Genomic DNA, 25,705 nt, shown 5'->3' on the forward strand with positions numbered 1-25,705 from the left:
GGAAGAAATCATCAAAACCCTTAAAGAAAACCAAGAAAAAACAAACAGATGAAAGAAATGACTTGAGATTTGAAAACCGAAATAGAGACATTACAAAATCACAAACCAAGGGAATTCTGACAATGAAAAATTTGTTTAAATGATCAGGAACCACAAATTCAAGCATAAACAACAAAATACAAGAGATGGAAGAGAGAATTTCGGGCATTGAAGATAAAACGAAGGAAACAGATTCATCAAAGAAAATGCTAAATCCAACAAAAGCTTAATATTAGTATCCAGGATATATGGAACACCATGAAAAGACCAAACCTAAAAATAATAGGGATAGAAGGAGAAGTCCAAATCAAAGGCACAGAAAATATATTCAACAAAATCATAGAAGAAAACTTTCCCAAACTAAAGAAGGATATGCCTATGAAAATACAAGCAGCTTACAGAACACCAAATAGACTGGATGTCCCCCCAAAAGTCCCCTTGCCACATAATAAAACACAAAATATACAGAGTAAACAAAGACTATTTAGAGTTGCAATGGAAAAGTGGTACTCAGATACACATGCAGGCTTAGTTGGGGTGTCTATTGCTGTGAAGAAACATGACCAGAGCAACTCTTACAAAGGAGAGCATATAATTGGGACTGGCTTATAGATTCAGAGGTTTAGTCCATTATTTTCATGGTGGGAAGTATTGCAGCACACAGGAAGACATGGTGCTGAAGAAGGAGCTGAGAGTTCTACATCCGGATAGGCATGCAGCAGGAAAGAGAGATACTAGGTCTCACTTGAGCATTTGAAACCCAGCAGTCCATTCCCAGTGACACTTACTCCAACAAGGACACACCTCCTAAGAGTGTCATTTCCTAATTCAAATATATGAGGAGCCTATGGAGGCCATTCCTATTCAAACCACCAACCCAGGCAAAATACTCCTATTCCTAAGATAAAAATACTTTATATAAAATACGTTCACCAGTTTCTGCTATCTGTGGGCTGGGGCTAGTGGTTTAAATTCTGAAACTTCAATGTGGCACTGTTGGAAGGAGGTATAACAGTTGGCTCTCTTTATCCATGGGTTTCACATTTGCACACTCAAACCAATTACTGTGAAAGGGTGAAAGAGAACAGGGGCTCTTCCATCTTGAAGCCATTTCAAGTTTAACTAGAGTTTGAGCTTTTTAATGGAGAATCTTGTAGAAAATTACCTAACTCTTAATCTAGAAGTTGATGTCAAGATGCCCCAGCTACCTTATCGTTTCTGTTAAACTGCTTGGTTGTTAAAACCTTCCTCTGCAGCTGCAAAGCAAGAAACCAGGATGTGACTTTTGCCTTTAAAAGCCTCTTGTTCTAACACTGGGTTCCCAAACACCTGAGGGTCATCACACTTGGCTGGAATAAGGACTTCTGATTGACTATAAACTGTGAGTGGTCATCACCAGTGAGATTCCCAGAGACTGGACCCTGACCCTTCTGGGTCTTAGAACCCCAAAAGCAGGGAAGTGTGCACCAGCTGGAGAGGACTCTTAGGGGGTGTGCATCTTGAGATCTTCTAGGACCCCAGAAAAATCCTCTCTTATCACTAGTAAGTGCTCTGGGGCACCCTAACACCTCTACCCAAAAGAAAACAAAGATAAATCAAAAGTTGTCTGGTTTCATCAGAAGTGAGTTTGGTTTCTAAGAGGCGCCATCTGGTTAGGACACAAGAGGGAAGGGAAGACATGACCACAGATCCTATGTCTGGGATCTGTATGAGACATCACACGATCCCCTGTTCTGTTTGGGTATATGAATCTGTGGTGGCCATCCCTGGTTATCTTTACTATGTGTCTGTATGACTGTGTCTTCCTGTGTTTCTGCTGGTTAGAGAAACAGATCCAAAATGGAAGGAGGAATAAGGGGTGTGTGTGCGTGCTGGGTGATTAGAAGAAGTTTAATTTCTTCCCCATTCATGGTTTATGACTTTCTACCAGTGACTTGTATAATTTGAAGGCCCCCAAACCCTCCATTTTCTTAGAAGTTTCAGGCCCTCATCAGCCTGTTGGAAGTTATTTTATGGTAAGAGGACACTAGATGCCTTTTTGGCCAATCATTATTGGAGGAATTAAAAGTGGCTAAAAGTAGCAGTCATAAAACCTACCAATGTATCCCAGGTAGGCATGCCAGGTTACTTAAGGACTTCATGCATCATCCACTAGGTTTCTGGAAAAGCTCTGTGGGGCAGGTTGGCTATTAACTCCCATAGGCCCAAATGCCCCTCCCCCAAATCAACAAGCCATTACTGTTGCCTTTGTTGTATGTATAGTCAGCCCCAGACACAAAGAGAAAAATTCAGAAGTCACAAGGATTTGAAGGGATGAGTTTATCTCAGCTTTCGGAAACTGCTCAGAAAGCTAACAACAGCTGGGATTCAGCCAAAGAAAGACAGGCGACTCTAAGAGGTGGCTGTTCCTCTGGGAAAACAGACAAGAGAGAAGGGAGGAGAAATAAACTAGGAGAAGGAGCTCAGGGACTCACCAGGGGTACACAGCCTTTGGAATGAACTGAAACTTGAGTAGAGGGCCTTCAAGGTCTTGAAAAAAGCCCTGCTGTCCACACCAGTCCTGGCTGTCCCAAACATTACAACAAACTCATTCCACTTGTACAAAGATGAGGCCATGGGATCCTCATGAAAGCCCTGAGACCCAGGAAAAGACCAGTGGCATATCTGCTTAAGAGACTTAATCTGGTCACAGCTGCATGGTCAGTATATATAAGAGCCACAGCTGCCACTGCCCTGCTGGTACAAAGAGCTGTCAAATTTAACTTTTGGTCATGAACTGTTCCTGACGGCCCCTTACTCTGTTGAGGCCTTCTTGAGGGGAGCACCTGAGAGATGGATAGCTAACTCCTGGGTGATCTAATACTAAGCCCTGCTCCTGGATCTACCCTGCATTTGGTTCCAAAAGACATCAGCCCTCTCAACCCTGCCAGTTCCTGCCAGATGATGACTCCGAGGGTCCCTTACATGACTGTCTGTCTTGAGGTGACTGACCTGACCTAGTTTACTAGGCACGATCTGAATGACATCCCATTGGTGACATTAAATGAGGTATTATCAAATGAGCACAGTTTCATCCAAGATGGGATCAGGTATGCAGGGGCAGCAGCAGTGATTCACAAAAAAGCATAATCTTTAAGTGGGGTAACTTCAACTTTAGGAGCTGAGTTTTAACTTTGATTAAAGTACTCAGTTGGGGGAAAGACAAGGTTACGACACTGACTGCCAATATGCTTTCACCATGGCCCATGTCCATGGGGCTCTATACAGGGAAAGTGGATTACTAACCTTAGCAGGAAAAGAAATAAAACATAGAGAAGACATCAGCCCTTTTGGAAGCTATCTGGTTACTCAAGAGGGTGGCCATTATCCATTGCAAATCACACCAAAAAGGAGATTCCCAAAAGCCAGACCAAAAGAGAAGCTGACCTGGCAACCCAGGAAGTGGGCTCTGTCCAAGTCTTGGTAACCCTACCAGAGCACTGTTTACTGGACTGCCTGGAATGTACCCCATGACAGAGAAACAAGACTGGCCACAAAGGATGGTGGATGCTGCCAGATGCAGATCCTTCTTTCCTGCAAGTCTGGAAAGGTTACTGGTTACCCATCTGCACAAAGCCACCCACCTAGGGGCCAAAGACACTGTAGATCCAGATATTATGTTACAAATTTGGAAATAACACCTCTTTTAGATGCGCCACCTGTGGTCAGGTAAACCCCAAAGAGGAAAGAAAAAATTTACAATAGGAAATGGGCTTGGGGAGCACTGGGAGGTGGACTTTACTGAAATCTGGCCTAGTGCTTTGGGCTACAAACATTTGCCTGTGTTTGCAGATTCCATCTCAGGATGAGTGGAGGCCTACCCTACCTGAAGAGACTGTGCCAATAGTTACTAAGGAACTTCTTCAGAAAATAATTCCTACATTTGGACTGGCCCTAGTTTTCGAGTTTGGCAATGGCCCAGCGTCCATGGCCAAAATGTCTCAAAATCTGACAAAGGTTTTAAGTATTAATTATAAATTACTCTGTGCATATAGGCCACAGAGCTCAGGTCAGATAGAAAGGATGTATAGAACTCTTAAGGAGACTGAGCAAACTGGTCCTGGAAACTAGTGGAAAATTGTGTTGCTCCTCTCTTTGTCCTTCTCAGAACCCATAGTACTTGTTACTGGAAGTGGCTTACTCCTTTTGAAATTATGTTTGGGAGACCACCTCCTATCCTCCCCACTTTGAGCTATTTCAACTGTCTTCTACCTTCTCAAGTCAAGCTTGTCAGGCCACTGACTGGACTATGAAAGGAATCCTGCCCATCTCCCACCTCTGAACCATTCTGCTTGGACCCTGGAACGTGTCTGGAAGCAACCCTACCCACTCATCTTCACTCTCCCAAATAGTGTCAAAGTAGATGGTATCATCCTTTTTAAAAAGGCCACTGAGGATGATGACAGATGGACAATCACTTGGATCTTGGACCCCTTAAAGATATAGAGTTTGCTAGCCTGTGATACACATGCCCCAACAGCCCGAAACTTGGACATGAGAATTCAGAAAAAACAACTATGGGAAGCTATCTTTCAGGTGAACCTGTTCTCTTTTGCCCCCATCCAGGGCAGAACAATATGGCTCTCAGTAAAAGAGGTTGTGAAGAAGACTGGCTAGAAATGCATCTTCAGGAATTACAATTTTATGAATGCCCTGCCAGTGGTAAGTCATTCTGCCAAAGACAAGGTACCTGCAACATGTCCTCAAATTACTGCTTGTCTGGATTAACAGTTTAACTAAAACTGTGTCACCTCTGATGCTCCCAGACATACTTAGTTCTAGGCAGTTTGGAGAATTCTATTTCCAGGCTGAAGAGCCAAGTTGGCTCCCTCGTAGACAGTTTAATAGAACTGGAAGAAGTTAGACCTTTTTACAAAATAGGAAAGATTTTGCATGACCTTAGGAGAAACTTGCTTTTTCTATGCCAACCAAGTCAGTGGTAATCAGGGAAACTTTGCCATGGTCAGAGAAAACCTCAAAGAAAAGGAGACAACTTACAGTCTCATTCTGAGATTCCTGGAGACAGGTTCTCCATTCTGTATAAGCTTTTGTTAGATTTAATATTTTCTTTGACCGATGAATCTATTTCCTCTATCATATCTTCAATGCCTGAGATTTTTTCTAACCAAGGTAGAGGGTTAATGTAGTTCAGGTCAGTCTTTAACTCTTGATTTTCCTGTCTCAACCTCCCAAGTGTTGGGATTATAGAAGTACAACACCACCATGCCCAGCTCACATGAAAATTTATATTAAATGGCTGGGTGGCAGTGGCACATACCTTTAATCCCAGCACTAGAGGGAGGCCAGCAAGAGATAGTTCCAGGCTCAAAGCTACAGAAAAACTGTCTTGAATAAAGAAAAACAAAACAAAATTTATATTAAACAACCTCTGCCAGAGCCAGCAAGCAAGAAAGGTCTGATCACTTGGCCCAACCTCTGCTCCTGCCTAGTGACATCCCTCATGACCAGAACTGTGGACCCAACTCCCTGAGAAGCAACCATGTGAACCTAGGATCCACTGGTGCCTAGAGGACTGATCACCGGAGACACAACCCCAACTACACCAATTGGAGGAAAAAATGGGTAGACAACAAGGTAAGAATACACTGAAGAACACAAAGAGCAACACGGCACCACCAGAAACAAGTGGCTCTACAGCAGCAAGACTTGAACACCCAAAACAGATAAAGCAAAAGACAACATAAAAAAATGACTTCAGGAAAATGTTTGAGGCCCTTAAAGAGAAAATGAAAAACTTCCTCAAATAAGTGGAGGAAAAGACAAACAAAAATTGGAATTAACAAAACCCTTAAAGAAAACCAAGAAAAAGCAATCAAACAGGTGATCCAAGACTTGAAAACCGAAATAGAGACAATAAAGAAAACAAACTGAGCGAATTCTGGAAATGGAAATTATTGGTAAAAAAAAAATCAGGAACTACAAACACAATCATAAACAGAAAAATACAAGAGATGGAAGAAAGAACCTCAGGCATTGAAGATATGATAGAGAAACTGAATATTCATCGGTCAAAAAAATGTTAAATCTAACAAAAGCTTAATACAAAATATCCAGGAAAGCTGGGACACCATGAAAAGATGTCCAACTCAAAGGCACAAAAAATATATTCAACAAAATCATTGAAGAAAAAGTTCCCAAACTAAAGAATATGCCTATGAAGATACAAGCTTACAAAACATCAAACTGGACCAAAACAAAAAAAAGTCCCCTTGCCACATACTAATCAAAACACTAAACATACAGAATAAAGAAAGAATATTAAAAGCTGCAAAGGAAAAGGCAACATATAAAGGCAGACCTATCAGAATTACACCAGACTTCTTAAGGGAAACAATGAAAACCAGAAGGTCCTGGTCAAGCGTTATGTAGACATTAAGAGATCATGGATGTAAGGCCAGACTACCATACCCAGAAAAACTTTCAATCACTACAGATGGAGAAAACAAGCTATTCCATGACAGAGCCAGATTTACACAATATCTAGCCTCAAACTCAGCCCTACACAAAGTACTAAAAGGAAAACTGCAACCCAAGAAAGTCAGCTACATCCACAAAAACAAAGACAATAGATGATCGCTCAGCAGTAAACTCCAAAGAAGGGAAGAACACACACAATCACATCACCTGTAACAAAAACTAAAATGACAGAAACTAGCAATTACTGGTCATTATTATTCCTTAATGTAAATGGACTCATCTATAAAAAGACACAGGCTAAGAGACTGGATACAAAAACAGAACCCTTTCTTCTGTTGCATACAAAAAAAACACACCCTGACCTCAAAGACAGACATCACCTCAGAGTCAAGGGTTGGGAAAAAGTTTTGCAATCAAATGGACCTAAGAAACAAGTTGGGGCAGCTATCCTATTATCTAACAAAATAGACTTCAAACTACAAAAAAAAGGAATAAAGGACATTTCATATTCATCACAGGAAAAAAATCCATCAAGAGAAAAACTCAACACTGAACATCTATGCCCCAAATACAATGGCACCCTCATATATAAAAGAAACATTACTAAAGTTTAAATCACACATTAAGTCCCACACACTAATAGTGGAAAGGTCTGCCAGACAGAAACTTAACAGACAAATAAGGAAACTAACAGATGCTATGACTCTAATGGACTTAACAGACATCTATAGGACATTCCACCCAAACATAAAAAAATGTACCTTCTTCTCAGCACCTCATGAAACCTTCTCGAAAATTGACCACAAACTCGGTAACAAAGTAAACCTTGACATATAACAAAAAATTGGAATAACTACATGTATCATATCAGATCACCCATGGCTTAAAGTTAGAATTCAACACCAACACTAATTTCAGAAAGCCCACAAACACATGGAAATTGAACAGTGCTAATTGAATTACCAATAGGTCAAGGAAGAAATAAAGAAAGAAATTAAAGATTGTCTAAAATTCAATGAAAATGACCACACAACATACCCAAACTTATGGGACAAGATCAAAGCAGTGTTAAGAGGAAAGTTCATAGCACTAAATGAACATAATGAAGCTGGAAAAATCCCACACTAGCGAGTTAACAGAACACCCGAAAGATCTAAAACAAAAAGAAGCATGCTCACCCAGAAGGAGTAGACAGCAGGAAATAATTTGAGGGCAGAAATCAATAAAACAGAAACAAAAAAAATAGTTCAAAGAATCAATGACACAAAGAGTTGGTTCTTCAAAAAAAAAAAAAATCAAGATTGACAAACCTCTATCTAAACTAACCAAAAGGCAAAGAATATCCAAATTAATAAAATCATTAATGAAAAGGGGGACATAACAGACACTGAGAAAATTCAGAGAATCATCAGGTCATACTTCAAAAAGCTATACTCCATAAAAATCAAAAAATTTAAAGGAAATGGCCAATTCTCTGGATAAGTACCACATATCAAAATTAAATCAAGACCAGATAAATAAATTAAATAGATCTATAACCCATAAATAGAAAACAGTCATCAAAAGCCACCAAAAAAAAAAGCCCAAGGCCAGATGGTTTCAATGCAGAACTCTACAAGATTTTCAAAGAATACCAATACTCCTCAAATTGTTCCACACAATAAAAAGAGAAGAAAAATTGCCAAACTCTTTTTATAGGAGGCTACAGTTACACTGGTACCCAAACCACACAAAGACACTAATGACTAAGAAAGAGAATTACAGACCAATCTCACTTATGAACAATGATGCAAAAATACTCAATAAAATACTAACTTATGAAACTACAATTACCCTGATACACAAACTACACAAAGACATTACTAAGAAAGAATTATAGACCAATCTGTCATTAAATTCATGCAAAAATATTGGCAAACTGAATCCAAGAACACATCAGAAAAATCATCCACCATGATCAAGTCAGCTTCAACCCAGAAATGCAAGGTTGGTTCAACATATAAAAATCTGTCAACGTAATCCACCATATAAACAAACTGAAAAAAAAATAACCACATGATCATCTCATTAGATGCTGAACCTTTGACAAAATGCAACATCCCTTCAGGATAAAGGTCTTGGAGAAAGCAGGAATACAAGGAACACACCTAAACATAATAAAGGTAATATACAGCAACCCACCAGCCAACATCAAACTAAATGGAGAGAAACTAAAAGTGATCCCACTTAAATTAGGGACAAGACAAGGCTGTCCACTCTCTCTATATCTATTCAATATAGTACCTGAGGTTCTAGCTAGAGCAATAAGACAACAAATGGAGATCAAGGGGATACAAGATGGAAAAGAAGTCAACTCTCACTATTTGCTGATATGATAGTTCATGTAAGTGACCCCAAAAGTTCTACCAAAGAACTTGTACAACTCAAACACTTTCAGTAATGTAGCAGGATACAAGATTAACTCAAAAAAATCAGTAGCCCTCCTTTATACAGATGATAAATGGGCTAAGAAATCAGAGAAACATCACCCTTCACAATAGCCACAAATAGCATAAAATATCTCAGAGTAACTCTAACCAAGCAAGTGGAAGACTTGTAAGACAAGAACTTTAAATCTTTGAAGAAAGAAATTGAAGAAGACACAAGAAAATTTAAAAATCTCCCATGCTTTTGGGTAGGCAGAATTAACATAGTAAAAATGGCAATCTTACCAAAAGCAAGCTACAGATTCAATGCAATGCCCATCAAAATCCCAGCAAAATTCTTCACAGACCTCGAAAGAACAATACTCAACCTTCATGTTGAAAAGTAAAAAGCCCAGGATAGCCAAAACAATCCTATACAATAAAAGAACTTCTGGAGGCGTCACAATCCCTGACTTCAAACTCTACTACTGAACTACAGTACTGAAAACAGCCTGGTATTGGCATAAAAAGTGACAAGAGTACCAATGGAATCAAATCAAAGACCCAGATATCAATCCACATATCTACAAACACCTAATCTTTGACAAAGAAGCTAAAAAATGTAAGATGAAAAAAGTAAGCATATTCAACAAATGGTGCTGGCATAACTGTGTATCAACATGTTAGAAGAAAGAAAATAGAGTCATAATTATTGCCATGCACAAAACTCAAGTCCATTTGGATCACAGACCTCAACATAAAGCCACCCCCACTGAACCTCACAGAAGAGAGTGGAAAGCACACTTGAACTCATTGGCACAAGAGACCACTTCCTAAATATAACCCCAGTAGCACACATACTCAGAGTAACAATAAATGGGACCTCCTGAAACTAGGATGCTTCTGTAAAGCAAAGGACACAGTCAACAAGAGAAAATGGCAGCCTACAGATTGGGAAATGACCTTTACCAACCCCACACTGGACAGAGGACTGATCTCCAGTATACAAATAACTCAAGAAATCTGACATCAAAAGAACAAATAATCCAATAAAAAAAATGGGTACAGACCTAAATAGAGAACTCTCAACAGAGGAATCTAAATAACTGAAAGACACAGAAATGATCAACATCCTTAGCCATCAAAGAAATGCAAATCAAAACAACTTTGAGATTCCATCTTACACCTGTCAGAATGGCTAAGATCAAAAACACTGATGGCATCCTATGCTGGAGAGGATGTGGAGTAAGGGGAATGCTCTTCCATTGCTGGTGGGAGTGCAGCCACTTTGGGAATCAGTATGGCGATTTTTCAGAAAATTGGAAAAAATCTACCTCAAGATCCAGCAATACCCCAAAGTCACTCAACCATACCACAAAGACATGTGCCCAACTATGCTCATAGCAGCATTATTTGTCATAGATAGAACCTGGAAACAACCTAGATGCCCCTCAACCAATGAATGGATAAAGAAAATGTGGTCCGTTTACATAATGGAATACTACACAGCAGTAAAAAAATAATGACATCTTGAAATTTGTAGGCAAATGGATGTGTCTAGAAAAAAAAAGACATATTAAGTGAGACCCAGAAAGACAAATATATATGTGCTCACTCATAAGTGGCTTTTATACATAGAGCAAAGAAAAACACACCTATAAGTCTCAACCCCAGAGAAACTAGACAACGAAGAGAAACATAAGACAGACATACATGACTCTACATAAGGTGAAAAAGACAAATCTCCTGAGTAAATTGGGAGTGTGGGAGTCACAGGAGAGAAGGGGAGGAAGGAAAAAGAGAGGGAGTGAAAAAAATGTATAGCTCAATAAAAACAATAAAAAATGTATATGAAAAAAGAAAAGAAAGGAGACATAGATCAGATACTTGGCATCAGTCTCTGTTTACCTGATTCCCATGGCTGACCACCTTGTTGTCAGTGCTAGTCAAACTGTTGATTCTTTTTCTGATCAGGCTAATGGTGAAACCTGCATCCTCAACTGCATGGCAAACTACATCAGATAGAGGATAAACCCAGTTAAGCTAATGGCCCTTAGGACCAACTGTGCTCCCTCCAGAACAGGAAAAGTCAATTATTTGACTCACGCCCATAGAACCAGCAATGAATCTGACAGGGAAAGAGAGTGCAGAGGTTCCTCCATCTTGTATTCTTGCTGAGGCCATTCCAGGTTTAATTAGAATTTGATCTCCTTGATAGAGAATCCTGTGTAAAATTACCCAACTCTATTCTAGGACCTTAAGTCAAGATGTCCCAGCAAACTTATTTGTTTTAAACTTCCTGCTTGTTCAAACCTTCCCTTCCAGCTAACCACTTACCTTAGCTTCTGTTAAACTGAAACTTACAGCTGCAAAGTGAGATATCAGGATGTGTTTTGCCTTTAAAAGTCTCTTGCTCTAAATGCTTGGGTCCACATTTGGGTCTCCATAGAATACCTGAATGTACTTCTAGCCAGGTGGAATAAAGACTTCCAGTTAGCTATAAATTGGATGTCTGAGTGGTCATCTTCGGTAGGCTCCCCATAACACCACAAATGGAAAACACTCCAAAACTAAAAACTGTATCTAAATATCTTTCCAGCATTGAAAATATCTTGAGTTGTAGCAAGCCTGGGCTGCCAAGAGAGAGAGAGAGCGAGCAAGGGAGGGAAGGAGGCAGGCACCAGACACACACACACACACACAAAAAAAAAAAATCCACAAAGGAAGAATAAAAAACAAAACACTTTCAATGTGATCCAGCTATAGCACTCCAAATCCCACCCCACCTCAAATCAAAGTTAGCTTATTATAGAGAGATCTGCACTCACGTCTGTTGCTGCACTGTTCATGATAACCAGATTATTAAGTGCCCATGAATATATAAATGGAAAAAGAAAATGTAACTATACACAATAGGGTCTTATTTCATCATTAAAAAAATAAAATGCTATTTGAAGAAAAATGGGATAGAACTGGGTTCATCACATTAACTGAAATCAAAGCATCACATGCTTTGTCTGTGAAATCCAGGGAAGAAAATGAGGCATGAAAATAAAAGGGACATGTCTTGGTCACTGTTCTATTGTTGTGAAGAGACACCATGACCATGGCAACTGTTATAAAAGAAAGCATTTAATTGGGGTGGCTTGAAGTTTCAGAGGTTTATCCCATCATCATCGTGGTGGGTAGGTAGCATGGCAGAATGCAGGCAGACATGGTGCTATAGAAGTCCTACATCTGGATGCACAGGCAGTGAGCCACTAGGCCTAGCCTAGATTGGACTTTTAAAACCCTCAAAGCCCATCTCCTAATACTTTCAAATACTTCCACTCCCTGGTGTTCAAGCATTCAAATCTATGAGCTTATGGGGGTTTTTCTCATTCAAACCATAGGAGACTATTGGAACTGTGAAGAAAAAAAAGAGCGACAGGGGATGAATAAGATCTAAGTATACCATATGTATATATAGAAATGTCAAAATGAAACCCCTTACTCTAAAAACTTTTTAAGGGATGGATCTGGAAGTAGTTAGTAAAAGGAGTAAGGAATGAATAGATACAAATACACTGTATTCATGCATGCAATTCTCAAATATATTGTATTTAAAATTTTTAAATTATTTTGATAGAAATATGAGGACTCCTAGTAATGGGGATATGGAACCTGAACCTTACATCTTTTGTAATCAGGCAAGGCTTCCAGTGGTGGGACTGGGACACCATCCTAGCCACAAAACCTTTGACCTATCCTGTCTGCAAGATGTGCTGGGGCAATGGTGGCACAGAATTTGTGGGAGTGGTCAACCAATGACTGATATAACTAGAGCCCCATTCCATGAGGGGAAGCCCATGTCCAACACTGCCTAGATCGTCAGGAACTGGAGGATAGAGAGTCCAGAGTCATAGAATAGAACCAAACACAATACTCTGTTATACTCATAGAAGGGTACATAGCCCAATCTTTTATCAGAGAGGCTTCATCCGGCAACTGATGGAAGCAGATACAGAGACCCACAGCCAAACATTAGACAGAGCTCAGGGAAATTCTTCAGAAGAGCGGGAGGAAAGATGGTAGCAATCAGAGGGTTCAAGAACACCAGGAGAACACAGCCCACAGAATCAACTAAGCAGGGCTCATAGGGGCTTACAGAGACTAAAGCTGCAATCATGGGGTCTGTTTGAGTCTGCACGAGGTCCTCTACATATATACTGTGGTTGTACATGATGTTCTTATGAAACGCCTAACAGTAGGAGTGTGTGGAGGGTGTCTCTGACTCGCTTGCTCTTGGGATACTTTTTCTTCTACTGGATTGTCTTGTCCAGCCTCAATATGAGGGTTTGTACTTAGTTACTGTATCATGTTATGTTCAGTTGACATCCCTGGGGGGCCTGCTCTTTTCTCAATGCAAACGTAAGAGGAGTGGCTCTGGGGGAGAAGGGAAGTAGAGGGAGGGAGTGAAGGGCAGGAGGGGGCACAAACTGCATGATGTATTGCATGAGAGAGGAATAAATTTTTAAAACTTTTTTAAATATTAAAAAATGTACTAAGCTGGGTGGTAGTAGTGCAAGCCTTTAATCCCAGCACTCAGGAGGCAGAGGCAGGCAGACTCTGTAAATTCGAGGCCATCCTAGTCTGCAGAGCTAGTTTCAGGACAGGCTCCAAAGCTGCAGAGAGAGAAACCCTGTCTCAAAAAACCAAAAATAAATAAAAAGTACTAGGTCCAAAGAAAGCATTAAAAACATTAGGCATAAAAAAAATGAGAAACTCAATGATGTTCAAAGCAATGATCTCCCTCCTATGGCCCATGGGAGTGAAGCCAGAGCCGTGCACACTTTACCACTAATCTGTACCCCAGCATCCCTTGCAACACACACAATAACTGCACAATAGAAATGGGAAACCAAAGCTGAGATCTTATTTTAAAATTCTGACAAAAAGTCAGGGAAACATTTAATAATATCAAGAATATTAATAATTCAAAAGATTAAAAGAAGCTATTACATAAAAATTTATATCAATAAATTGACTATGTAAAGGAAATGGAGACATTCCTAAAAAAATACAGCTTACCAAAACTTAGAATACAGAGTATAATATTTCTGTATCTATTTTTAAAATGCAATTATAACTTTAAAAATTTACCTTAGAAAACAAAAAGCATTTCATATCCAGAAGGCTTCACCAGTGAATTTCATCAAAACTTAAGCAGTAACATCAGTTTTTATACAAACTTAGAACAGGAAATAAAAGGAAGTTTCTAATATGCTTCAAGAGGCTAGCATGACTGACATCCAGTATACATTAAAGGTAACTGCAAGACAGTTTCTAAAGTGGACACAAAAATCCTAAGGAAAACATGTCTCCAACTCCAAGAGACAAAAGAAAGAAAGAAAAAGACAGAAGAAGGATAGGAGGGAAGGAGAAACAGGGAAGGGGAAGCAGAAGGAAGGGAAGGAAAGAAAACAGGGCTTTAAGATGGCTCTTAGGTCAAAAGTTCTTACTGTTCTTACTAAGAACCAGAGTTTGTTTCCCAGCACCCACATCTGGCAGCTCACAACTACCTTGTAACTTCAGCTACAGGGAATTCAACACCTCTGGCTTCTATGAATACTTGTACCCGATGGTGTACACACACACACACACACACACACACATTTTAAAATAAAATAAAAACCAACAACAAATGCTAACTAGGACGTAGACAAAAGGTAACTCCTTCTACAGTGCTGATGAGAATATAATCAAGCCACTACGGAAATCAGTATGGAGGTTCCTCAAAAACAAACCAACAACTTGATTGGGGGAGGGGGAGGGGGAGGGAAATGGGAGGCGGCAGGGAAGAGACAGAAATCTTTAATAAATAAATAAATTAAAAAAAAGAAAGAAAAGGAAGCTAAGATGATTATATATATATATATATATATATATATATATATATATATATAACAAAAACAAACCAACAAAAAATTTACCACATGACCCAGATATATCAGTCATGAGAGGTCTGAAAGCTGGCTCTCCCTCCCAGTTGTTATCTGCAAACTCAGAAAGACCAGAGTAACAAAGAAAAAATTTCTTTTATTCTCCTAGGCAGTTTTGCTTCTACTTTCATGTCATATATGCACACATTATTTTATGTACATATACAAAATTCTAGGGTCTATGTATGAAATAAAAGATATGTCTTGCTGAGACTGGATTAATTCACTTAGTATGTTCATCTTCATTTGTACAAGTTTTCCTACTTAAACAACATAACTTAAAGCACCTGCTTAAAGCACCTTCTGATTGGTTTAATAAAGAGCCAGGCACAAGAGGCTAGGATGGACTTCTGGGAAGATAGGAACTCTGGAAAAGAATCTGAGGCAACGGAGGTTCACCAGCCAGACATGGAGTACGTATAGTACTGAGAAGTTAGTCACTTGTTAGTCACGTGGCTGAACAGAGATTAATATACATGGGCTAATTTAAGTTTTAAGAGCTATTTGGGAACAAGCCTAAGCTAAGGTCAAACTTTCATAATTAATAAAAACTCTGTGTTATTATTTAGGATCTGGAGGTCCAAAGACAGGCTATTACAAAAATGTATTCTTTCTTCTAAAATGACTTAAACATTCCATCAACATTCTTAAGACATGTTCCAACTCCTTCAAAAGACTATGAAATGCTGTTAAGGCATCCATACTTTCTTGACAAGAGCTATCTTAAGAAGCTGCCCCTCCCGTACTGATCAGCAGTCTCCTACATGGGAAAATTTCATGTCTGTTGGCCTGCACCATGCAACACAATTGGTACCAGTTACATGTGGTTACTCTATGTAACTAATCAACTATGATGAATTCACTTCACTCTCAAAGTCAGTACTAATAAGAGAGAGCTGAGCTGGGGAGATGGTTTTGTGGGTAAGAAAGATTGCTGCACAGGCTTAAGAACCTGAGTTCTTCCATACAAGAAGCTATAGGTGGCCATATGTGGCTATAATGTTAGCACTAGGGAAGGGTAGAAACAGGATTGTTGGGTACTGTTAGCTACCAGTCTACCAGGAAGTTGGGGGTGAGGACACCAAAATACAGTGAGTTCTATGCTTGGTGAAAGAAAAGACCCTATGCTCAGAGGAATAGAACAGAGAGTGATGGAGTAGAAACACAGCTTAGTAGGCCATTTTTATACTGGTTATATGTTGACAAAGAGTACTTTATGTATGTTGAACTAAATAATAAATCTATTTCAACTCTAACTTTTTTAAGGGTTTATTTTTATGTATATTATGTGAGTGCTTAGATATAAGTATATGCACCATGTGTGCCTGGTGCCCTGAGGGACCAGATAGGATGTCAAATTCCCTGGAATTGCAGTTACAGGTGTTGCAAGCATCCTGATGTTGGTGCCAGGAACCAAACCCAGATCCTCTGAAAGAGCAGCAAGTACTCTTAACAACTGAGACATGTCTCCAGATCCACAATTTAAATAGCTACTCCAAGTCTTTAACAATATGGCTCACATTATACTCCTTTGTGGTCCTGGGGCTCAAACCCAGACTAACATTTGGGTCTTGCTAGTTACCTCACGCTGACCTTGAAATTACTATGTAGTCCAGGTGGTCCCCAAACTTTTATTTCTCCTTGTCTCCACATCCTAAGAAGCTGGAATTACGGGTCTGCACCACCCCCACTCCACACATAAATATGGCTTTCAGTCTTTCTAAATCAACTCTTCCTGTACATTACATAAAACAGATTATCTTTATTCTAATCACAGGCAGTCTCCACATACAAAGGGGTCCAATCCATAATGTAAATCATGAAATGGGGCAAGTACTGCCAGACACCCAGTATATTCTTAGTAGGCTTCTCAATGAAGACCTTTAGAACACACTACTTAGCAGTAGTTTCAGACTAGCCTAGTGCATCCCATTTTTCAAATCTCAATTACCTCGATCATGAATTCCTCGATTTATGGGTGTTGTGCAGACTTTACTGAAGTCCAGTGAATCATCCAAAATGGCATTTATCCTTCGAAAAATATTGGCATTGCTACATGTAGACAATGCAGGAACTTCCTGGTTGTCCCAGCAATCTTTTATCCTTCCTGTTTCTTCTTCCTAGACATGAGAAAACATGCTTAGGTTTTCTGTACTTATATAGAATGATAAACAGACTTGACTCTATTATTTTAAACAATACCATGAATTTAAAAATGTAACAAGGACTTCAGTTTATTGCCTACATATCAAAGCATTGAATAAATACTTATTATGAACAGAGAACTCAGAACACTGTACCAGCTAAAGCATAAAGGTGTTTCCTCAAGAACCTCTTAATTCAGCAGTACACACATAGGAATTAACATGACATGTAAGCAATAACATGAACTTCAGAACTAGACAGACTTGGTTGAAATCTTCAGTATATCCACACAATGGAATATTGTTTGACATAAAGAAATGCACTGAGACATGGTAAACTTTGAAAATGTGAAAGAAGCTAGTCACAAAAAGATGACATATTAAGGGAGGGAGACATTTTTATCAGTGGTGTCTCCACTGGTTAAGTTTTCCATGCTCTCATAAATAACCTTTCACCTGTGTAAAAACCCTAAACATAACAGGTCACCTGTGTCTCAGCTCCCCACTGTGTGAAACGGGCAAAGATGACCTACCAACTTTTGGGTGACTTGTATAAAGCATGGTGCCTGGTGCATATGTGGCAAGCATCAAAAATGAGAGTAGCAGCACCCAAAGGTAAGACAGTCATTAGAAGCACACATAAACCTGCTTAAGAGCAGGAAAAGCCACATAAGGCATCGCTGGAGAAAACAATACTCTTAGACCTAGACTCATGAATGAGCCCTACATAAGACTACTCTGGTGTTCTCTAGAAAATGTTCAGTATCACTATCTATTAGTACCAAGAGCAGCTACCTACCTGGTATCATTCTTCACCTTTCAGTTCCCTCATTTTCTGCACTCAAGGCCACATGTTTTAAGTAATGACACACTGGTTGACAGACTGAATTTTCTTTTCTTTTTTCAAGAAAGGTTTTCACATAGGATGACTCAGAACTCCTTGAAATTAGACCCTTACACTGATCTCTAACTGTTGTTTGAGAAATATCGGCCCAGAATTTAATATATCCTCAGCCTGCAGCTGGGGAGTGGTGGACATCCAAAGTTATCCTCTGCTTTAGCTTCCCAGATAGGATTGCAACTATGTGAACAGAATTAACTTTCTAAGGAAGATCAGTTTAAGGACTGCAATTATTCCCAAATAACTTGGGAAGAAAAAAACAAATCAGAACAAGTAAGGAAAACCAGCACACAGTTACAGCTTCTCTCATCAAAACAGAACAGAACAGCATGGTGTTACTTTGTCTAGCCTATTAAAAATCCAGGTGATCACGAGAAAGACCAAATGTATTTATAGTTTACAAACTGTAGAATGGTATTGAATGGATAGTTTCATATCCTACTTCAGATTTAAGCTTTTGAAAACATCCTCTGAAGCTTTCAAAGGCCACCAGAAAACTCAATTCTGCAAGACTGTTTACCAAACCCTACCAAGTCATACCACTCTTTTCAGAATTGTACATTTCTAAGTAAGTTGATACTATACCTCACTTTATAACTTCATAAAGGCATGCATTTACAATTTGCATATTGTAAGGCTATATGCTTTATTCATTCACTGCTAATAAACATTAATTAGTTGTCTTCTGTCTATTGGCAACACCTCAAGGGTTAACAAGTGAGACAAAGATTCACTTTGAAAGTCTGGACAATGAACTAAGATCTGGTCGTGTTATAAACAAACAACACAAGCTACAGCATGCTGGGAACATATTCTGCCCTCTAATCCACAATGTATTGGGAAGCTGGATAAAGGAAGAGGTCTAAAGAACAACACAGAAAACAGGAAGACATTATAAAAAGTGTTCCAGTACAGCAGAGTGTTAGGTACCAAAGAGAGGAACTGAAAAAGCTTCATAAACCAGGTTAAGGAGTTAGGAGTGTGTCTTCTACATCAGAAGTTACTTAAAAAAAATAAAAATTAAGCACCCTCTAATAATGAAAAAAAACCTAATTTTCGTTTACTATAATGCAAGGGCTATAAATAAAATCTCAGGATCTTGGCCACTTCTGAGGGCAAGAAAATCATTAGCTGTAAGTCTAATAGACTGACAGCAGTTGCAGGAGAGATGAGGACCAATGAGACAGACATGACCATAGTCTAGGGAACACATGCAGATTTGGGAATCCTTCTGAGAGAAAGTCATTCCTCAGGAAGAAGGTCTAAAATGCTTATTATTTCAAGTAGCTAGAAAAAAAAACTAATTTAAAGAATCTGTCCAGCCACTTTGCCTCACTAATACCATTAGGAAGATGCATCATATTCCTGATGGCCCAATGTCACCAGGCATGCCCCCTTCCTTATGTACACAAATTACAGGTCTTTTTTTAAGGTGACCGTGAAATTAGAATAAAAATAATCAAGGTGTTCAAGCTATACCCCTAATAGTCTATTACTTTCCTTATGCGCACACTACACATGAAAGTATAATACTGTGGCATGTGGAGTCTGAATTCATACACAGGTAGTACTTACCACAGTGCCTGGCACCTAATTATGTGCTGAGCAAATTAATGCTATCAGTACTAATATAATTACACCATGAGTCAGAGGCAACTACAGGGATCTCTGAAGAAAGGATCCATGTGCTCATTAAGTGAGAAAAAATGTATTTAAAACCTAAGGCAACTGCTAGGCGGTGGTTGTGCACACCTTTAATCTCAGCACTTGGGAAGCAGAAGCAGGAGGATCTCTGTGAGTTAGAGGCTAGCCTGGTCTACAGAGCAAGTTCCAGGACAGTCGAGGCTACACAGAGAAATCAATCTTGAAAAATCAAAAAGAAAAAGAAAAGGCTAAGGCAACTGTTTGTTTGATGACCCCAGGACCTTCTCTGCCTGGGTATCCATTCCTAATCATTTGATTTCTGAAGCTTAGTTAAAATACTAAAGATATCATACAAACACAACTATCTAAAACTTTAATCCAACATAAAATAGACTGATGCTTTTAAAGTACCAATTAAAAGAATGTATATTTCTTATTTTCAAAATTGAAACTATCTACTCCCATAGTTAAGTAGTATTGACTTTATAGAGTCTGACTCAGTGGTTCTCAACCTGTGGGTCACGACCCCTTTGTGGTTGTGAATCAGGTATTACACTACAATTCATAAGAGTAACAAAACAGTTATGAAATAACAATTGACTGTATGGTTGGGGATCACCACAACATAAGGAACTATATATCGAAGGGTCACAGCATTAGAAAGGTTGAGAACCACTGGTTTATCTTAACTTTTAGCAACATGTAGTTCTGAATTCAGAACAATGTTTTACTGTAACAAGAATTTTTCTTAATCTACTGCCTGGTAACTTCTGTTTTGGCATATTTTGCCATGAAATGAGATTATTGGCGAGCCTTTTGTCTTTTAAGTCTTTTATTATGGACAAAAAATTAAGCTTTTACATGAATCAAAAATTTACAATAAACTACTTTTAAACTCAAGGGTCAACAGGTTTACACGCAATACTAGAAAGAGAAAAATGCTAATTCTTTTAAAATTTAAAACTGATGATATACAAAAAACTGGCCTCAGGATAAAACTAGTGCTGCCTACCTACATGTCATGAGAATGCCTCATGAAGAATCTACTAACACAAACTATTTTTAGATCAGGCCTCAATTCTCAAGTGGTATCAACTGATATTCTAAGGGTAAAACAATGTTTTCCTACAGCTCTGAGCCTTGACTGTACCTCCAAAAGTTCAGGCTACAAAAAAATTCATTTTTCTTTTTGCACAATGAAATATTCCTTCCCTAAAATGTCAATCCTTACGTTAAAAAAGACAAAGTCATAGGCTCTGAGATATAAACACCAAGGCTACCACCTTTTATTACTGTGAGCCTGAGTTACCCCCAAGGTATAAAAAAAAGTGAGTGGTAGAGTTTATTACAGAATTAAATGGCTAGAATTCTCAGTAAATAATTTACTTTTGCAAATATCCAACTCCATGTAGGTAATGACATCACTATTACATGTATGCTTCCAATGTATTATTCAAGCTACCTTCATCAAGAAACATTTATTTTAGCATAAATGAGGTGGGTTTTCCCTTTTGTTTGATTTTACACCTTTGGTTTCAAACTACCAATTATGACTTGTCTAAAGTGTGTTTGAGACAGGATCTTATAATTCAGGATGGCCTAGAACTCATGATCCTTTTGCCTCTGTATCCCAAACTCTGAGATTATAGACATTTACCATTCTACCTGGGTAAAAACGTAAATCCACCCCATGAAGATTACATTTGCTCAAAAATAAAATCACTACATTGTGTATATGGTAGAAAAAAAATCTAGAACTGCTTTATTGGAAAAAAGCCCTGCTGGCTGACACTCAATCACCATCTCTAGTTTTTGTTTTATTTAATTTATTTTATTTATTAAGGATTTCTGCCTCCTCCCCGCCACCGCCTCCCATTTCCCTCCTCCTCCCCCGATCAAGTCCCCCTCCCTCATCAGCTCAAAGAGCAATCAGGGTTCCCTGACCTGTGGGAAGCCCAAGGACCGCCCACCTCCATCCAGGTCTAGTAAGGTGAGCATTCAAACTGCCTAGGCTCCCCCAAAGCCAGTACGTGCAGTAGGATCAAAAACCCACTGCCATTGTTCTTGTGTTCTCAGTAGATTCAGCCTGCTTTTACTCAACAACACAACTACACTAGCGATACCTTCAAGAGAATTACTGTTAGTCCTCTACAAGGGTTTCTCTGTGTAACAGTCCTGGCTGTCCTGGAACTACTGGAACTCTCTCCTGTAGACCAGTTTGGCCTAGAACTCACAGAGATCTGTCTGTCTCTGCTTCCTGAGTGCTGGGATTAAAACTGTGTGTCACCACCCCCTCCCATGGACTTTAAAAAGCTAAAATTAAATTTAAGTTTGGGCCAGCAGCAGTGGTGCACGCTTTTAATCTTGGCACTTGGAAAGCAGAAGCAGGCAGTTTGAGGTCAGCCTGGTCTACCTAATTGAGAAACCCTGTCAAAAATAAAAACAAAACAATACAAATTCAAGTTTGTTGATTAAGGATACAGTTTATTCCTTCAGATGTGAGTTTTTAATGTCTAATTATCATTTGTCTTTAGTTTTCAGGAAAACATTACCCCTTGTTCATTTGTTTTCTAAGAGTAAACATTCTGGACACTCAAAATAATTCTATTTTTTTTTTTTTTTTGGCCAGGAAAATCCGACTTTTATTTCTTAAATACTGTGAAGGAAGGGGGAAACGGTCCCCTGGTGAGAAAGCTAGGGGTCGTCAGCAAATGCCCGGTGGGCATTAGTGAAGCGCTGGGGGCTATAGTTGGGATCTTCCTGCCGAGCCCCGCCCCTGCTCCCGAGGGGGGTTCCTGAGATGAGCAGGATGGAGCTTCAGCTGATGCAGAGCCTTGGGCAGCTGCAGTTCCCCCAGAATGGGTCCCTATAATCCAGCAGGACATTCAGAGCCAGCGGAAGGTGAAACCTCAGCCGTCCCTGAGTGATACCTACCTCAGTGGTATGCCTGCCAAGAGACGCAAGACAATGCAGGGTGAGGGCCCCCAGCTGCTACTCTCAGAGGCAATAATTCTATTTTTAAATTTGAATTTTTACTCATGATAATATTTCCAACTATTCTGGTATTATCAGAATAAAATATATTCTAGAATTTTGTCAAATCTAGTTTTGTAATGGTATTTATGCTACATTTGAACGAAAATCCCTAACTACTGAAATAAAAAATGATTTCCAGGAAATTTTGTTGTTTGAAGGACATCTCCAGTGACATATTGTACCACAAGCAACATGACTTTATGTGTGATTAAACTATGCTCTTAATGAGGCTCTTAAAATTCAATAAAATTCATGTCTGCTTAAAATCTTCAATTATTTTAATTATTTTACAAAAGTGCATTGTAGTTAAGAATTGCGTGCATGTCCTATCACTATGAAAACTATAATAATTAGTATGTCTTGGGGCTGGAGAGATGGCTCAGTGGTTAAGAGCATTGCCTGTTCTTCCAAAGGTTCTGAGTTCAATTCCTGGCAACCACATGGTGGCTCACAACCATCTGTAATGAGATCTGGTGCCCTTTTCTGGCCTACAGACATACACACAGACAGAATACTGTATACATAATAAATAATAATAATAATAATTAGTATGTCTACCTAGCATAAATCATTACAAACATGTATTCATATACATACAAGGACAACAATCAAACCACAGCAGCACTGAATACTGTGCTGTTTTGCTTATATTCACTATATTTTACTTATATTACTTATATTTACTATCCCACAAATAAATATACATGGACTTATAACAAAATTACCAAATAGAGTATTTACATGTATTAACATTTTTATATTTAATAGCATTGGGAATATCCAAGAATCATGATGCTTTTATTTTTTCACCTGTTCAAATATATTTTGATGCTTTAAAACATAATGAAAGCTAAAATGTACAGATATAGGACTAAAGTTAAACACGGATATAAAAAACACCTTAGTAATGATTTATACTTGAGTATTTTTCTGTTTTTTATAAAACACTGATTCCTTCCTTGTCACAATATACCCTGTTTACAGTTTCCCGCCCTTTCCCTTCACCTCCAGACCAGTTCTTTCTTTGAAAAAGACCAGATGAGAGCTTTAAAGCTGGAGTCCGTGATTAAAATTTAGAGAAACTTCTAAAAATTGTGTTTATACTAAAATTTTTCCCTGAGAATAAGACATTTTCCATTTAATTGGATCACCTTAGTTAAGGTCTGGAACATTCAGGCCTTTTAAAAAATATTAAGACAAGCTGGGCAGTAGAGGTGCACACATTTAATTCCAGCATTCAGGAGGCAGAGGCAGGTGGATCTCTGAGTTAGAGGCCAGCCTGGTCTACAGAACAATTTCTAAGGCAGCAAAGGCTACACAGAGAAACTTTGTCTCCAAAAACTAAAAATAAAACTCACTAAAATGTTCAGCTGTATATTTAGTGTAAGTCTAAGGCAAATTGCCAAAATACATTTTGGTATAATAATCTTGGGAAGTATCTATGTAGATTATTTTCTGTTACTTTGACTTTTGCTTAGGTTTACTGTACTCAAACAAATTCAATGGGCAATTCTTGAACCTTTCGGGATTTTTCTTTCTGCCTGTATGTTCCTATGAAAAACACAAATAGGAAAACCTCTCATATAGGACTACAGTTCTTAAATATTTCAGTCTCAGAACTCTTTACACCGCTAACATTTCTAAGGATGGATCTCAAGAGCTTAGACACAGACAGACCTGTTAGCATTTTCTCATCAAAACCTTTTGATGCCATTGCTGCAGTGAAACTGTGTCAATTTGGGAGAAACAACTTTTTAAAATTAACATTGTAAAGTACTCCTGGAATTGGAGTTACAGACCGTAGTTAGCAACCCTGTAGGTTCTGAGAACTAAACCCTAGTCTTCTGCAAGAGCAGCAAGTGCCCTTAACTGCTGAGCCATAGCTCCAGATCTGCCTCCAGCTTTTACATTAATTTAATAGAAGTTGGCTACATTTTATTTAACCTGCTGACATGTATTGTTTTGAACCATATCAAGAAAATTCAGTTTCAGATTAGTTCCTGGAAATAAGATACGTTCAGATAATTTTGATTATTCTTTTTGATACATCAAGCCTTATAAGCATTACCTCCTTAAAGATTAATGGCAGCTTGACAACTGAAAGCATATGGATGTGTCCCTCTGATGCTGTTAAAATCTGTAAGTCCAATTCATATTTTGGATGGACTTGTTTTCTAACCCACATCTGACTTTATAATACCTTATGCCAATTATGTGATAAATATGGGTTCACTGAGTTCTGCATACAGTCTAAGGGTTAACACATTTCTTTCGACAGTATCACAACTCTCATCAGGAGTCTTTTAAGTATATTATATACTGTATCAAATATATGTTTTTCAAAATTCTAATTTTTTTCTGAGCTCAAAATTTTACCATTGGCAACAAACACACACTGTCTAGTTTTCTAATGAAGAGACTGGCACATTTTCTTCACTTTAAAAAAAATCTAAGAAATACTGTAAGTTGAACAACCATAGTTTGTCAATGTTCTTTCAAGTAGAAGATGTATTTTTCTTGAAATAAAAATCACAGAAATACGGTGGTAACCACTCTATCGGTGTCGGAAGCAGCAGTGTTCTCCACTAGCTTTCCACCTGTCACAGTACATACTCAAGATTTAGCAAGCTTGATTTTTTTTTATTGCTTCCTCAAGGACATTTTTATGTAAAACTGGCTTGTTGGTGTTGTATGAAAAATTCAATGATACATGCCACAATTTTACTGGCACTGCCATGATTCCTACTTAGGTGCCAGTGGCGATATTTACCCCTGCCACTTACGCATCATCAGTTCTAACACCAATGCAGTTTAAAAGCAACTGATGGGACCAAGAGTGGTGGTACATTCCTATAAGCCCAGCACTTGAGAGGCTGAGGCGGGGGGGGGGGGGGGTCACAAGTTTGAAGCCAACCTGGACTACACAGTAAGTTCAGAGCAACTTGGGCTATAAGATTCTGTCTCAAAAGAAAGAAAAGGTAAAAGTCCATGGTATTTTAAAATTATGAAACACATTTGACTTCGGAGACCCGCAGGGGTTCACATATCTAGCACTGAGAATTTCTGTCAAAAAGACCA

At 38.7% G+C, this 25,705-nt stretch overlaps 1 protein-coding gene across 10 annotated transcripts in view; it reads right to left on the reverse strand.

The window, feature by feature from the left end:
* Cpeb1 (cytoplasmic polyadenylation element binding protein 1) overlaps positions 1–25,705 on the reverse strand; it is a 104,855-nt gene that overhangs the window by 66,789 nt on the left and 12,361 nt on the right. For all 10 annotated transcript variants that reach the window (XM_075953326.1, XM_075953325.1, XM_075953330.1 and 7 more), the window contains exon 2: positions 16,854–17,022. Coding sequence is in view for 4 of the 10 variants with exons in the window: in XM_075953323.1 (XP_075809438.1) it covers positions 16,854–17,022 (169 nt within the window). In the remaining 6 variants the exon portion in view is untranslated. The remainder of the gene's footprint in view (positions 1–16,853; positions 17,023–25,705) is intronic.

This window comes from Microtus pennsylvanicus, chromosome 18, assembly GCF_037038515.1.
Source record: "Microtus pennsylvanicus isolate mMicPen1 chromosome 18, mMicPen1.hap1, whole genome shotgun sequence".
Taxonomy (NCBI): domain Eukaryota; kingdom Metazoa; phylum Chordata; class Mammalia; order Rodentia; family Cricetidae; genus Microtus; species Microtus pennsylvanicus.